Source organism: Sminthopsis crassicaudata, chromosome 3 (genome assembly GCF_048593235.1).
Source record: "Sminthopsis crassicaudata isolate SCR6 chromosome 3, ASM4859323v1, whole genome shotgun sequence".
In the NCBI taxonomy this organism is placed as follows: domain Eukaryota; kingdom Metazoa; phylum Chordata; class Mammalia; order Dasyuromorphia; family Dasyuridae; genus Sminthopsis; species Sminthopsis crassicaudata.
In genome coordinates, this window is record NC_133619.1 from 511146703 (window position 1) to 511163768 (window position 17066).

The 17066-nt window shown below is 47.9% G+C and overlaps 1 protein-coding gene across 2 annotated transcripts in view; it reads left to right on the top strand.

Annotated features, from left to right (window-relative positions):
* PLEKHB1 (pleckstrin homology domain containing B1) overlaps positions 1-13480 on the top strand; it is a 36198-nt gene extending 22718 nt beyond the window's left edge. For both annotated transcript variants that reach the window (XM_074304030.1, XM_074304029.1), the window contains exons 5-7: positions 2017-2056; positions 9994-10096; positions 10827-13480. In XM_074304030.1, coding sequence (XP_074160131.1) covers positions 2017-2056; positions 9994-10096; positions 10827-10969 — 286 coding nt within the window. In that variant the 3' untranslated portion in view covers positions 10970-13480. The remainder of the gene's footprint in view (positions 1-2016; positions 2057-9993; positions 10097-10826) is intronic.
* The last annotated feature ends 3586 nt before the right edge of the window (positions 13481-17066 follow it).

Here is a 17066-nt window from a genome sequence, read left to right on the forward strand (position 1 = left end):
TAAAAGACAAATTTCGAGAAAATGTTCCAGGAAAATGTGAGGAGGGCAAGATCAGCATCGGCAAGAAGGGCTTCAAAGAAGGAGCACCTAGGAGTTCAACAGGCAAAGGAGGAGGGAGCACATTCCAGGAGTATGGCAAGCACAAAAGGGAAAGGAGAGGAGATGGAGGAACAAGGAAGGTGCAAATCTGGATATGATCTGGAATATGGTGTGAAAAATCTAATGAATGGATCACATGATACTGACATTATTTAACTCCAAGGTCAAAGTTAGAAGGGATTTTGTATGATTCCATTTGCATCTGACTCTTCACAATCCCATTTTGGGTTTTTGGTTTTTTTGTTTTGTTTTGTTTTGTTTTGGCAAAGATACTGTGATGGTTTGCCATTTCCTTCTCCAGTTCATTTTACAGATGAGAAACTGGCCACAAGGGTTAAATGATTTGCTCAGTCACCTAGCTAGTAAATGCCTGAGACTTGAACTCAGGAACCCCAGAACCAGGGCTTCATCCATTGTGCTCCCTACAAGGAATTTAAGAATCATCCAATTCAGCCCCTTCTTTTTTACAGAAGAGGAAACTGAGGTTCAGAGGAGGAAACTCACACTGCCTTGTGAGTTTAGGAGTGGACAAAGGTCCCAAAGATAGTCAGTGACCCAGCTCTTGGAACCTCAAGTCCATCATTCTTTCATCTTCCCAAACTTCCTTTCACATAGTATGTTTCATGCTCACTCGCTGAATGTGCCACAGGTGAATAGGTGGGCAGTCCCAGGAGGTGCTTTGGTGGATTTCAGCCCTCGGCTCTTTGTGTGTTCCTCTCTGTGAGACCAGGGCACTCGGACAGCATTCTGAGGAGTCAGATAGGGCCAAAAATGCTGTCTTAGTTTCTCATCTATATTGTGGGGAGAGCTAAGGCCCAGAGATTGAACTACTTGGGTGACAGGCGCAGAGGCCGGAGAACAGAGCTTCCTTGTTCCAGCTACTGCCCCCACCAGGAGCTGGGCCCCAAGTCCCACAAGAGACAAAGACTCATCTGTTTTGGGCCCAGCCCTACCCTCCGTCCCGTGGGGCGCCTTCTGGAGCTGCCCTTCTGAAGTTTCCTCTGGAAGTTTCCAAGAGAGCTGAAGCCGGAGAGCTTCCTGAGTACTCCTCCAATGGCTGTGGGGGTGAAGAGCCCGAACCCTGGGGCTGAACGGGAAACAAGACCCCTTTAGAACAGCTCAAAAAGCCAGTGGTGTGGCGTAGTCCATAGGAACCAGGAAGACCTGGACTCAGGGTTCCTGACACATACTGACAGCCGACAAGTGACTTAACCTTTCTAAGAGTAAAGGATACAGAGGAGGTAACAATCTGCGTTGGTGAAGGGGCTTTCCTCATGAGGAGCTCCTGATCAATGGGATCACAGGTCCAGTCTCTATCACGAGCACATACTGGTGTCTGTCAGGCTCACCAGTTCTGAGGGTCAGAAACGGGTCCCAGAGAAGACCTTGAGTGAGAGGAGGAAAGGGATTGGGCAGCAGGGCCTGAGAGAACATCATGAGCCTAGAACTGGAGTTCTTAACCTGTGGTCCTCTGACCTTTTAAATTATATTTTAATGATTCACTGAGCAGACTGACTGCCAAAGAGATCTATGACCAAAGAGGCTAAGAGCTCCTGGCCTGCAGTCTCCATGGAAGATCAGAGGCGTTTCTATCTCCTCATACAGGGGTTCTTGAGAAGGGTCTCAGGCTGGGTCTCTTTAAAGAGAGGGTTCATGACTCAGTGAGGGGTGGTGGGAGGTGTCAACAAGGGCCCAGATCCGTCCTTAGTTACTAGTTTTGTGATTCTGGGTAAATACTTAACTCTGCCTCAGTTCCCTCAAATCTAAAATAGGGATAATTACATTGTCCACCTGACAGGGTCGTTGTGAAGATCAAATGGCATAAGGCAGGACTAAGGGAAGCCCTAAGACCAAGAGAACATTGCCTTTTCTTTGTCTTGGTCCTGGTCCTCACACTGATCCCTCTTTTCCTTGCAGAGCATGGAAGGCCGCCCTTCTAGAAGCAAACTCCACCCCGGTAAGCTCCCCTTCTCCTTTGGGGTCAGATCTGCAAGCAGTACTCTAGTTCTCCCTCCGTTCCTCTTTCTTCCTCCCTCTTTTTCCTTCTTCCTCTCCCTACTCTTTCTTCCCCTGTCCTTTTTCTTCCTGTCCCCCTCTGCCCATGGAGCTTCCCCCTCTCATGGGGCAGATTATTTATCCTGAGCCAAAGCCTGCTGCCCTGTGATATCTGCCTTCTGGGGCCGAGCGACAAGTCTAGCCCTGTGCCCAAGCACGGCCAACAAAAAACAAGATGGGGTTTTGTGAGGGACAATGGAGAGAGAGAGAATTCCAGTACAGAGAAGTCGTGGCTCAGGCCTACTGCCATTCATTAGCTGTAGGCTTGGGCAGATGCTTTACCTTATGTGGGCTCCAGTTTGTTCCTCTGTTAAATAGGGAGGGGGCTGAATCATGGACGAGCCTTTCTAGTTCTGGCTTTCTCTGAGTTGCCGTGAGACCGTGTTAGTCACATTTAGAGAGCTCCTCCTGGCTGAAAACGGCCACCCTCCGTAGGGGGTTCCTGCCTTGGAGCTTTGGGGTGGGACCAAGGATGGCAGCTTGGCTTCACAGGGGGTGTCTCCGATCCTGACAGAGAAGAAGGCAGGCCCGCAGGAGTCGCCGAGTGTGGGCAGGGCATTCACAGTAGCCAGGGTTGGGCGGAAGGACCAGGGGATGGCTGAGATGGGATCCCAGCTCCGAACAGGATTGATGTCTGCCTCCTTTGCCCTAAAGCAGACACAGGGAGAGAACTCTACACTGGGTTCTTTGTGTCTCGACTTTAGCTCACTTACCTCTGAGCCTCAGCCACATGGTATGAGGAGGGATGGGAGGGTTTCTAGTTTGTAAGATGAATTAGGAGGTTGGGGAAGGGGAGGACTTCAGGGAGCCCTCTGACCTCCCACCCCAGCCTCCCTTCTCCTGTTTCCTCTGGTGGAAGGAGGCCCCGGGGGCAGTAGGTACTGTCCCCCTGTGGAGGTGGCGGGCTCGGCCTCGGGGCAGGTGCGTGGTCCGCGAGTGGCACGCCAATGTAGGGTGGCCCTTCTCTTGGGCAAGGAGACGCTGGGTAAGTGACCTGTCTGGGGGCGGTGGTGGGAGAGGGACATTTAGGTTTGGAGAAATTGTCTGCTTTATCAAACACCCATCCCGCCCCGCCCCAACATACTGCCTAGTCCTCATGTGATCCTCAGAACCCTCCAAGTAATTCCTTTGTCTCTATGCCCAACAGTCCTAGTGTCTGCTCCCTTCTGGAGAAGTGGTTATTCAGCCAGTTCTGAATCCACGTAACTTTAATTCCCTGAACCCACATGCTTCAGTCCTTTCCATAAGAGACCCTCAAGGACTTCATCAATGTCTTGCTGAAATACAGGTATCACTTGGATCTGAGACATTCGTTCCTTTGATTTACCAATCCAGGTGTTGGTGAATCAAAAAAGGAAATGAGAGTAGTTTAGTCTAAATAGTTTTTATGAACGTTGCTGGCTCGTAGTGACCCCTGTCCTCGCTGCACCTGCTGCTGTCCCCTAGAGCTACCCCCAGTGCCTCCGGAGGCCGCGCACTGAGCCCTCTGTCACGGGAAGGCTCTGGTCGGGGCAATGCAGTAAAGATGCGGAGGCTGCACAGGTTGGACTGACAGCTTACCACAAAGCCCCGCACGAAGTAGCCCCAAATAATGTTTATTGGTTTGACTAGGACCTTCCAAGTTGGAGATTTTCTAGAAATTGCTATGACAAACAAAAGAGTGAATGTGACTTTTCCCTGCATGAGTTTACAAATCTGAGAGTCCCAAATGAGAAGGGGCACCCTTACTGTCCCCAGCCCCTGACTTAGTGTGCCCTTTTCCTCGAGGCTCATCGGCCTGAAAAGGCCCTTCCGGCGCCGACACTTGTAGGATCTCCGAAATGCTCGGTGGCCTTCCAGAGCGTCACCGATCCTTTCTGGCCTCGGGTTTAGATTTCCAAGCAGATAGCGCCCGCGGCGGGCAGCGTCTCACGGAGGCGCCCGGCGTGACGCTCGTGTACTGGCACGTACAGATGCGTGTCGCAGATACGTGCCTGAGCATACACGGGAAGCGGCTCGGAGTGAGGGCTTTTGGGGAAAGTCCCGACAGGGCCGCGAGGGACGTGGGAAACGGGAAGGGCCCTGGTTCTTCTAAGGGGCCGCGGAGTCAGCGCCGCAGAGGGAACTCTGGCTTCGGAGACAGCCGGGCAGCCAGAGAGCCCGAGTGCTTGGGGCGCCTTGTGGGAAAGAAGGGAAGGGAAGCTCAGCTCCTCGGGGAGCCTCGAGGAGGGGGATCCGGAGCTGAGGGGTGGGAGGGCGCACTGAGCCACGTCTGACGTCTGCGGGCGTGGAAGTGCGGGGTGCTCTTCTAGCGTTGCTCGAGGACTAGGTGACTTGAGGCTGGTCTTCATGGCGCCCTGGAGGTGCTTCTTCAAGCACCGGGCCCGTCACTCGTGGGCTGAAGGGAGGTGTGGCAGGTGAAAGAGCAGGGGCTCAGAGCCAGCCCGGGCACGGAGTCTGGAAGGGGCGGTGCCCCCAGCCTCCGGATGGGAAGGGGCGGGGACTCCGGTCGGGACCCGGGAGAGAGCCGGAGGCAGGGGGAGAACCTTCAGAACTGGAAGGGATCTAATCCTCGGAGTCACTAAATCTGTTTCCGTGGATCCATTTGTAAAATGGGAATAATAATGATTCCATCTGCTCCCAGATTAGTTGTGAGGATCAAATGAGTCACCATATGTGCAAACCTTACAGCACCCCGTAAATACTGGCCTTTGTTATCAGTATTATAATCCTATCTGACCCAGAATCCGAACTACGACGAGGGGCGAGTCCAGCCCACGGGCGGCAGCTGGGTGTGTGGAGAGCCTCCCTGCTGTATCTGATAGTGCTAGTGAATGATAATCGTGAACACGCGGAGACGCGCTTTGGGGGGTTCGGGGCTTTCCGTACGTCATCTCAGCTGAGCGTCAGGACAGCTCCGGGGAGTAAGCGAGCCCGGGGAGTGTGAGCCCTCTTTACAGATGGGGAAACTGAGGCGCCGAGAAGCTGCCAGGAAAAGTCTAAGCTGGGACCAGGCTCTTCTTCCCCGAGCAGTGGGTGGTGCAGCGGGCAGAGCACTGGACTCGAGTCATCTCAGACTCCGCCTAGCTGGGTGACCCTGGGCACTCCGCTCTGTTTTTTCTCTCATCGGTAAAAAGCCATAGAAAGCGACGGCAAGCATCGCGGCTGGTGGATGAGACACTAGAAAAGGTGGGAAACCCCCCTCAGATACCCCACGCCCGGTCTTCTGTGTCCGGGCCCGCGGGGATCGGGAGGGGGCGGGCGGTCTGCCCCGGTGTTCCTGCATTAGGGAGCGCCCGCTGCGTGTCCAGCGCGCTCACCCAGCGGGCTCCGTCCCTAAATCAGCCCGTGCTGTCAGACAGAGTTGCGCTTATGTCCGGGGCACCTGTGAAAAGGGGGCGCGGAAGAAGGCTGCAGGGAAGTGAGTCCCCTGGGAACGAGCTTCTCGGGCACCTCATTTGCATAGCCTCTCCTGATTGGCTGCAGCCGAGGCAGCTCTTGCTTGCCGCAGAGTGCCCAGCAGGGAGAGGAGGAGTCCAAAACAGAGCATGCGCAGTGGAGCACAGGGGTTACCTCACACCTGCGGACTAGTTAGTGTGTGCGTTCTCCACCTTCCCGAGTCCCGCCCCTCCCACCGAAAGCTGCTGGTCGCTTGCGCTAGGAGGCCCTTTCTCTCTCCTCTCACCCCTTCCCCCCCCCGCCCGTACTCTGTGTGCGGGAAGCGCTCCTTATTTATTTATTTATTTATTTGTGCGAGTGCGGACTGCACGTCACCCTGCCCCCAGCAGGAGGCACGCGTTAGAAGGGCGCGAGGGCCGGACACGTGGTCCGCATTTCATAGATGTCCTGTAGGAAACATAAGATAAACATGGCCTTTATGTAGCGCTCTGAGATTTGCAAAGCGCCTCGCACGTATCTCGTGTCGTCCTCTCAGCGCCAGAAGGTAAGTGCGGTTATAATGCAGCACCGCCCGTGATGGCAGGCAAAAAAAAATGTGCTTTCAGTGAAATTTCTTACGCACCAGAAACCCTAAAATAGGATTTTTCTTTCGAGATTCGTTGTTGCAAATCGTGATTTAAAGAAAATCTGCAAAACTCACGCAACGTATGTAGCCGAAATTTCCCGTAATAATAATAACTGGCATTCATATAGCCCGTTAAGGTTTCTAAAGCATTAATAAGTATTATCTGATTAGACCCTTACAACCACCCTGGGAGTCCCATTTTACAGATGGGGGAGGCTGAGGCAGACAGAAGTCACGTGGTTTAAGACGGGTCCGACGGCGGGGCGGCCTGATTGAGGGGCCGGCGCTCCGTGCGCGACGGCGCCACCTAGTGCCTCTGGCTGGCCTGTTGTAGGCGGTTTCTGGTCACCTGGCTGGGGGACTCTTCCTTCCTGGGGAAAAGAGCATTGGCTTTGGAGCTCTCCGCCCATTATCCGTGTGACCTCGAAGTCACTCCCCTCTCTAGAGGTTCATCCTTCTCTTTTGTAAAAAAAGAGATCAGACCAAATTGCCTGCTTGTTTTGTTTTTCAAATTAAATATTTTAGTCATATTAAAAGAAAAAACCAGCATCCTTCCCTTGGAACTCTGACGAGATCTACTCCATCCCAGCATCCGTAACTCTCAAAACTTCTCCAGCAGTAGTTGTCTTGCCCTCTTCCTCTTGCTTATGAACTAACGGAACTATTCTCTTCCCATCATCACGGTGCCCTGACCTTTTCCTCATTGCCCAGTGTATCATTTATTAAGTGCCTACTACGTACGAGGTTCTGTACAAGTTCTTGTGCTAAAGCTAAATACCGAAGATAGATTAAAAAAGATACCACGTCTGCCCTCAGGAGCTTGCATTCTGAGTATAGTTATGTTACTTGCTGTGTTTAAGGCCTTACGTTTCAGAAGACACAGACACTAGGACCCAGAAATCCCAGAAATCATAGAGATTAACTGGGGTGGGGAAACAGGAAGTCTGTCCCCGGAGCACTGGACTCAGAGGGAACTTAGTGCATCCTTCAGTGCTTAGGTAGTAAAATAATTAAGATAGAAAGCCATGAGATAATGAGTTGTAATAAACTCTTCCCTTTGTCTCTTCTACTGTGTTCCTCCTCAAAGCTGCATGGTGGCCATCCTACAAAGCAGCTCGTGCCAGTGATCCGGGCTCCCTGTCTCTTCCTAACAGAGATTTCTTCTCCCCACTTCCCCTTCGTGGGCTGAGGGCATATTTTGTGCCTGTTGTTGCAGGCATAAAAATTCCTAGTTACAGCTCTGAGAAGATCCAGTTTCTGTACCCAGGGAGCTCCCAGTTTAGTGGTGGATACAGATGTAACTCATAATAATAGATGACATTTATCTATAGCTTAAGTATTTGCAAATTATTTTACATTCATTATTTTTTTGGACCTCAACAATCTTGGGAGGTAAGTATTCTGGGAATACTCTCCTTTTTGTATAAGAGGAAGGTTGCACAACCAGTATTAGGGAAAGGATTTTAATCCAAGTCTTCCTAACTCCACATACAACGTTCTACACATAGGCTACAGAATTTGTCTAAACACACACACACACACACACACACACACACACACACACACGGGATTGGAGACTGAGAAGAGAGAAAGCCCTTCTGAGTATAGGTAGTAGACAAAGGTTCTTGGAAAGGAAGCCTCCAGAAGTGGACTTTAGAGAACAGGGAAGGAGAACCAGGAAAAAGGCACATGAAGAAGGATGAGAGGCCAAAATGAACCAGCTATGTTATGGGAAACAACAGTAACATTGGAAAAAGATTTGAGCCACTTGCACCTGAAGGGGCATTTTCTTATTGGGAAGAAACAGAGACTCCAATATAATGGCATGAGATGAGAGATTGATGTAAATGCGACTAGAGAGTTTGAAGTCAAATTGTGGAGGATCTTGAAGGACAGGCCTAAGAGTGTTGGAGATTATCTTATGGGTTGGGGGAGCTCCTATATTTTTAATATCCCCAAACTCCAAAGTCCAGGGTTGTGTGTGTTTGAGTGTAGATGAGGGGGCCACAGAATATGGGTAATTATTAAATCCCATGAAGGACCATGAAAATCTGGTGCTGGCTTTGATTTCAGCCTGCGGTCATCCTACATTAGGTTGGACTGTCAGCTCTGATGGATGGAGAGAGGGATAAATGACAGTAGGATAGCCTCAAATCTAGGAACCCCGTCTATGACAAATGGGCCCATTGGATTGGTATCCTCTTCATTGTCTCTCTGACTCTAGTTGTGGCTGTAGGACTGTATGTATCAGTTTTTGTGTCCAACAGCCTCTTTCTGTCTCTGTATCCTCTTGCTCCTCTTTTATAGAAGCTATCTCCCATGCTTGGGATACACTCCCTTGTCATGTTCACCTTTTGGAAGATAACACTTTTATTCAAGATGACACTTCGGTCTCATTTCCTAAATGATATTTTTCCTGATCCCTTTAGAAGTTAGAGGTATATCCCTCCTTAAATCACCATGTATTGCTGTGTGTGTGTGTGTGTGTGTGTGTGTGTGTGTGTGTGTGTGTGTGTATAATCTGTTTACATGGTATATCCCTCAATACAATGTTAATTCCTTGAGGGAAGGAACAGTGCCTTGCATATAGTAGGTGCTTAATAAATTCTTGTTTAATTGAATTAGCTCTTAGCTATGTACCTTCTCCAGCATCAAGGGCAAGGGTTCACCTACAATAGACAACCAGTAAGTATTTGTTGAGTTAAATTGACTTCTATTTTCTGGGTTTCTATATTTCTGTCTCTCTGCTAATCTTTGTTCCCTCTAGCACCCTTTCTGCTCTGTTTTCACACCAGTATTTTGCCCATATGTGCATGTCTGGGGTTAAAGAAAAGCCTCACCATTCCCATGTCCTTTCTTTGGCCTTTTTAGCCCTGTTCCTCCCATTAAAGGGATGAGTCCGATTTCAATATTCTTTCAATTCCCCCAGAGAATTGAGTTGACTCTCCCTTAATGGCTCCCTAATGGCTTAAAGTCAATTCTCTGATCTTCAGCTTCCTCCTCTTTAAATTGAGAGCAATCACTTTTGTACTGCCTCTTTCATAGAGCTGTGTGCCCCTTTTTTATGTGTGTGGAGGGACAAGAGAGACACTAGATAAGAGAAGCTTAGGAGCTACTCATAAAAGGTAGAATCACAAAGATGGATTTCAGGACCATGGAGAGAGGGGAAGGCCTACTGGCTTTCTCCTGGGGGGCATATAGAAAAAAAAAACAACGGTTTTTTTTCCCGTTTTGTCCTTGGCATTTCCCTGGTCATGTTCTTGTATAGTTGCTATGGGAGATACAGGAGGAAAAAAACTCGCCCCAGGAAGTGCCTAGTCTGTTTGTGGGGCTCACATTCCAAAACCGGCCTAATTGGGAAAGAAGGGCTGTTTTCTGAAGGACTGTTTCAAGACCAGGAGTTTCTTCTCCATCGCTCCTATCAGAGCTGTTTCTTAGGGAGGCAGTACATGGGCTCAAAGACACAGCACGAACTTTAGCTGTGGCTGCCCCGGGTTCATTATGTGACTTCTCTTCCCTTCCCCTTTCTCCACTATAAAATAGACAAAGTGATCTTTCCCCTGAGTTGTCCCCTTGAAAGGTGCAGCCATTTAGCAGGAAGGGCTGAGAAACAAGACAAATAGTGCTTTGGGGTGTGAAATGAGCCTTAGAAGGCAGAATGAGGACTTTGGACCAGGGAGAAGAAAACCAGGTTCAAGGCTGGAGTCAAGATGAGGTATGAGCCAGAGGCAGATTACACTTAGGTCTGATGATGGAAATTGGGAGAGTTTGAAGACCCTGAGGGCTGGGATAGAAATTTCTGCCTCCCCACTTTTGAACTTTGATTCTGTCCCCAGGTCCGCATCTATGACCCTTATGATGACTATTACCAGATGGTGCCGCCCAATGCCCACGATGCCACCTACATCCGCACTGGCTACTACGGCCCCCCCTATGGAGGTATGGACCCTTTCCTAGACCCTGGACCCTAGGAGAGGAGGGAGTTTTCCGAGGCCTTGGGATGTGGAAGCCTAATGGGTAATAGGCCCCATTAGTTGTTTGCCAGGGTCAGGGGGTGGATTGGAGAGGGAAAAGTCTTTGGAAAAGCCCAAAGTTGAATAACCTACCTTCAGAGCTAAGGTTATTCATTACCATTTGATGTACTCAACCCTCCAGAGTTTTGGGGTTGAGCTAGTTTTTTTTTTCTGGGGTTCCTTGAAGCTCTGAGATTCTGGGATTTTATGTGTCCTAATCCCTACCTTAAGACCTGGTCCCAATTCTACCCTTAGCCCTCCCTTTCTCCTTCCTAATTCCTCTTCTTCTTCCTCAGGGTGTTAAGATTGGCTGCAAACAGGCATTCTTCCCTCTGGGGCCCCTAACCCTCCTCATTTCCCTTTATCCCATAATGTTCCTGCAAGAATCTCTCCCAGTCTTTCCTTTTTACTCCAGGATACAGTTGTGCTCTCAGGTATCTTCTCCCCACTGACGGAGAGACAGATAATGCAGCCCTATTTATATTTTCTTTCAAAGGTACAGACAGTGAGTTCAAAGGAGCTGGGTATATGTGGCCAGGGAGAGCTTCCCAGAGGGGTCAAATTTAGAATGGGCTTTGAAGACCAGGCAGGGCATAACTCCCTCAGCGCCTTCTTAAATGTACAGTTCCCTTTCCCCTCTGTTTTCTTCTCCACAGCTCCAGGAGTGACCCATGTCATCCTGCGTGACTCACCCTACTATGGCCGAGATACTGGGGGCGAGCTAGCTATGGGCATGTTGGCTGGAGCTGCCACAGGTGCCGCCCTGGGTTCCCTCATGTGGATGCCCTGCTGGTTCTGAATCCACATACCCAGGAGCACCTGACGATTCTCTCCACCATTGGACAGAGATCCTGACCCTGGCTCTCATTAGGTGCCTATCTATCTATGGCACAAACTTCTCTTTGATGGTCCTGTCCTGATCTCCCCAGAATCCTAAGGACTGGGTTTGCTCCCTCAGCCTTTGCTCTGGTCAAGCTCTGGTATCTATAGTCTCTCTAATGTCTATGCCCTTCTGTGCCCCAATTACTAGAATAGATATAAGGTTTCTTGACCCTCACAGTGTCCCACAGTGATTCCCCCATCCGCAGCTGGGTCTAGAAGTCTGAATGGTTATTTTCACCCTTTCCCATCAGAAACACACACACACACACACACACACACACACACACACACACACACACCCCATTCAGGGAATTAAACCAGAAACTTCTTTCACTCCTGCACACCAAACACATTTACAGATTTTCACAGATTATTCTTACAGATATTCCAGCATACATACCCGTCAGACACAGAAGCACAGAGGTCCTTCTCTTCTTTCCCCTAAAAACACAGTTCAGTAGAGAAAGATTGAGACCCACAAAACATCCTCATTCCAACATTAGCCTCCTTCCCATACTCACTCCTCTACCCCTGCCCCTGCCAGCCAGGTGAAAGTCTGCTTCTAACAGCACTCATGGTGGACAGGGGAATTAAGGAATGGCCTTGGTGGAGTGGAGCTACTTCCCAAAGTTTGAATAATGAGAGGCAGGAGGCTGAGTTTCATTTGCCAGGCAAGGAAGCTGGGAAGTAACAGAAGAATTGTTAGCCTGTCACATGGGAGGTTAAGTACAGAGATCCAGGGCTGTATATAGGGAGCTCCTCTTTCTACCCCAAGATGTGAAGAGGAGAAACATACCTTGGACTCCTTTGGAAGCTGAGCTACTTACTTCTTAGCCATCAGGGCCCTAGTAACCTAGTCCTGGGTATCCAAGGGTCAGGAGAGATCTGCCTAGATCTTATCATTCCCCAAAAATCTCTAGATAAGTTAAAGGAATGTTGCTGTTTATTCTAAAGAAAAAAAAAGTCCTGCTTGCCAGTACAAATATTGAGAGCTATCCCGTGGAGGAGGGGTCAGTCATCTAGTGTACATTAAGCCCCTACTGTGTGCCAGGCACAGTGCTTAGTACTTGGGTTAGACATTTCTATTTGACAGGACCAATGGATGGAAGACAGAGAGCCACATTAAGATAAGGAAGAATTTACTAACAGATCTGTCTCACAATAGAAAAGGCTTCTTGGGAGGGAGTGAACTGCCTGTCAGTAGAGGTGTTCCAGGGTAGGCTGGATGACTCCTGACCTGGGAGACTTGTGAAAGGGACTTCTGCCCTAGAAGGAAAGCTGGACTAGACACAATCTCTGAAGGCCCTTCTAGCTTAGTAAGAACTGCAGACAACATGCTTCTGGGAAAATGTCTTACCAGTCTTGAGATGAGAAGAACATAAGTTTAGGAGGGCCAGCTCCCAAAAAATCTTCTCTGCCTTTGGAAGGATCCTAGACCAATAATTAGACACATACCCTTCCCCACTTCAAAAATACAGAACCAAAGAAAAAAACTTGAAACAGCCGCATAATCATTTCACTCTTATTTTCCCTTGGCACATACAGATTGACCTGAGATTGGGAGTACTGTGTCTGAGCAGGGGCCTCCAAATCCAAGCCAGGCCACCAGCCTAATTTCTCCCGATTGTCCTTTATCCTACTGAAGCAACATAGGCCCAGCACAAAAACTGTGATGGGAGAGAAAACCCAGCCAGCCTTTAAAGGAAGCAGGAGGGCTGAACGCAAAAAGGCCTCTGTCCTACCCCTGCCCCCCTCCATTCTCCCTCTCCCCACCCACCTTCCACCCTCCTGTCTGCCTGTCCTTTGCACCTACAATTCCACCATTGGAGGTTTTCTCCTTCGAATTAATCACTGCCTTTACTTAATTCCTCTTTAAATACAAATTCCTCCCCAAATGAGTCTTATATGCTCCAAGCTCTCAGAAGTCAGAATTAGTAAGGATGCCTAGAGGAACTAGAGCTTCCAGGGGAGAAAGAACACAGAGAGAGGGAGCAGAGGGCATCGGATACAAATCTCACTGACTTCACAGTTTGACCAGTGGAATAAAGCATGCAAAAGACCCCAGCTTGGGAAACGGGAGGCCTTCAGCTCTAGTTTCAGCTTTGAACTTCCTTTCCTTTTTGAGCACGAGCAAGTTTTGCTTCCTCTCTTGGCCTTAATTTCTCCATATGTAAAAGTAGAGGATTGAGCTGGAAGGTCCGTAGGAGCTTCAGAATTCTGTGAGGACGGGCCGAGGGTTTCCCCCAGTTCTGATCACTTTTCCGTTCCCCCAATGATAGTGGCTCCCTGCCTGGGCATCCCCATTCTGGAACATCTTAGGTTTTTGCTAAGTGGTGATGGCAACTGTATAGATTCTAATGTTCTATCCTGTGTAGACAGGAAGCCAGAAGCTCCAGGATTCTACTAATAAAACCAGCTGTGATACTGCTCCCGGTTGTCCTGGATTTATTTGTGAGAAATGCCTTCTTTGGGCCTGCCTCCCCAAAACCTTCCCTTGATGTTCAAGCCCATGGCTTTCATGGCACAACTAATTCAGGAAGGAGCCGCTGTGGCACATCAGAACCAATCAGGCTGTGAAGGGCTGTGGGAATGCTGGGGAGAGAAAAGGCAAGGCTCCAGTTCTAGTGAGATCACTGTTCTATTCTTTGGGTCTCAGTTGGGCAAGCAGGAATTTTTAAATTTTAGGGAGTTATAGACACTTTTGGTAGTCTGGTGAAGTCTATGGCCCCCTTCTTAGAACAAGATTTTAAACTGCATTAAATAGAATACGTAGGTTTGCAAAAGAAACCAGTTAGGTTGAAATATGGTCATCAAAACACTGAAAGTTCCATGTTGAGTCTCCTTGAAAGCTATCCACAGATACCCTGGAGATCCATATTCCCCTAATTAAGAACCCCTGCATCCATCATCTCTAAGATCTCTCTCCAAGACCGGCTGTGTTTTATGTCCCAGAGTTCTTTCCAGTCCTAGTAATAATAATAGCTCACATGCTGGCTAGGGGAGGGGAGGGGTGAAGAGAGGGAGAAAAATTTGGAACAAACAAGGATGAGTGTTGAAAACTATCTTTGCATGTATCTTGAGAATCAAAAAACTATTATTTTAAAAATAGCTCACATTTTCCCTTTTTAAAACATTATTTTTAATATTCTATTTTTAAAATTTTGATTTAAAAATCAAAAGATTCTATCTCTTCCTCCAACCCACTAAAAGGAAAACAATGATATCAATCATGCTCCAAAAAAGCCGGGAAAAAAAAGAGGGTGGATTGCACTGCAGTTTACACTCAGAGTTAGTTTCTCTCTGGAGGTGGACGGCATTTTTTCCATCCGGAGTCCTTGTCCTGAATCACGTATAGATCACAGCAGCCCAGCGGATCATCATTACTTTGTACTTGGTGATCTCGCAGTTCTTCCCACTTCACTCTCACGAGGCCGGTTTCTCAGCAGCCTCACCTGGCGTTATTCCGGAAGCAGGCAGCAGGTGGCGGTGTGCTCCCGGGCCAACCCGCTGCTAGGACCCTGCTTCCAGTCGGCATGGGCCGGGTATGTCTGCAGCCAGAGACCAGCCTCTCTTAGTGTCCGCACACTGGCCTTGCCGCCCTGCCCCAGGGCCGGGGAGGGAGCGAGTGCGCACCCGCGGGAAGCCAAGGACCGCTCGGGGCGCCCCGATCTGTCCTGGACACGCGTCGCGGTCTGGGCTCTAGCCGGAATCCGGGGTCTCCTTAGGTCCGGGAGCACGTTTGATCCCTTTAAAACATGGATCATTTCAGAATCCCAGCTCCAAGCGAGACTTGACTTGTATATAAAGAACAGATTTCCCGAAGGGCTTCTCTTCCAAGCGGCCATCCAGCCTCTTAAGGAACTTCAGGGACAGAGCTCACGACCCTTCCAGACAACCGGCTCCATTACGAAAAGTCCAATTATTCATGGATTCAGCTGAAAGCTTGTCTGCCGGGTCCTGGGGCCATACTGAACAAGTGCGGCCCAAATTCCCCAAGAGAACGCTTCAAACCCGCTTCTCACGTACCGTTGGGTCTTCTCCTGTCCCAACTGCGGGCCGCCAGTCCTTCAGGCACTCCAAATCAAATTTCTTAAACTGCAAGTTGTGACCCCATTCAGGGATGTGGGAAGAGTGAAATTAGGATTTATTTCCAGCAAGTGTTTGCGTTGTATTATTTTATATTTCTATATTCTCAAATGGAAAGGGGTTGCAAGTGGAAAAAATTATGAAGGTCTGATCTAAGATGCAGATTCCCCGGAAAAGGAAACAGGGCTCCCAGGAGCGCAGAAACAAGTGGGTCCCTTGTGGGGAGATCCATTCTCACAGGAAGGTTCTGTGTTTCCAGCAAGTTTGGCGCCAGGAGTAGTTTAACTGCCCCGAGGATGTCCAGAACCACTCCCTGAGAAGTCCCCTTTGAAGGGAACCAATATCAAGTTACCAGAGATACTTAGTTTCTCCCTGGGCATTTAAATCAGGAGCTCTGAGGATGTCAACATAAAAATGAGGATCTGGCCCCATCTGCTGCACTAAGATGACTGTGTACCTGCTTGACCAGCTTTCAGACCCTGGACAGTGACTTCTCCAGCATAGGATTATAGGTCCTTAGAGAGAATTTAGTCTATCGTTTTAGGTGAGAAATCTGATGCCCAGAAAGATTGTCATATTTCACAACCCACAAGTAACAGATAGCAGAGCCAAAGGCTGAAACCCAGGTCCTGAGGACACTCTTCATTGTAGTACCATACCTCATCTTTGCTTTTCTGAGCTAATGAGCAGCACTCTGCTTTCCAACCCTCCATCATCTGCAGACCAAGGAGGATTCCAAATAATTGTTTCCACTTTCTGTGGTCAAATCAATACTCTTTTGGCCACCTATTCTATCCAGGTAACAAACTGGAATGGGGCTCTGGAGGTACTACATAATGTATCAATAAGAATAACACAAATTTGTATAGTGTTTTTTCCTGGATTAATTTATGTATTTCATTTTTTAAAAGTAATTAAAAAATTTTTTTTGAACTCCATATTTTCTTTCTTCCTCCAGGCCCTCCCCACTCATTGAATAAGCAAGCAATATAATGCCCATTATATACATGAAGTTATGCAAAATATATTTTCTTATCAGCCTTGTTAAAACACACACACACGAACACAAAATAAGAATGTGAAAATCAATATGCTTCAATCTGTACTCAGAGTTCATTAGTTCTCCCTCAAGGGGTTGATAATATTTTCCACCATGAGCCCTTTGGAATTGTCTTAGATCATTTTATTCATGAGAGTAGCTAAGTCTTTTACTATTGATCATTATTAAAATATTGCTATTACAATGTACGATGTTCTGCTTTTGTTAATTTTGCATCCGTTCATATAAGTTTTCCCAGGTTTTTCTGAACTCGCCCTTCTTGTCATTTCCTATAGCACAATACTATTCCATCACAATCATTTCATAGGTTTTAAAATTTACTGTTTTTTTCATGACAATCCTAAGAAGAATATATTTAAAGGATTACAGGTAAAATAACTGGAGATTTGCTCCAGGCCACTAACTAGTAAGAATTAGGATGATAATTTAAACCTAGGTCTCTCATAATCCCAAATGCAACATTCTTCCCATTATACCCACTCATTTATTCAATAAGCATTTATTAAGTGCTTAATTATTGTATATGTCATATATTTCCAGTTGCTGGGGATATGAAGGCAAAAACAAGATAATTCTTGCCCTCAAGGTGTTACATTTTTGTGCAATTTTTGGTAACATTTTGTGCTTCCATAGAAAGCATGTGTTATAAATGTGCATATTTACAACAAAATTTCTCTTTGCCTGGGCTTTTCTCCTTTTTCCTGTGTGGATCCATGTCTCCTATCCCTTCTAGAACATCTACATCTGAATACCTCACTAGTTTCTCAAACTCATTGTGTTCACCTATTCCCTGCTTCTCCTTATTTTTCAAAAATATTTAAATTTCTTATTATTCTGCCTTGACAAATATCACAAATATTTTCACAAA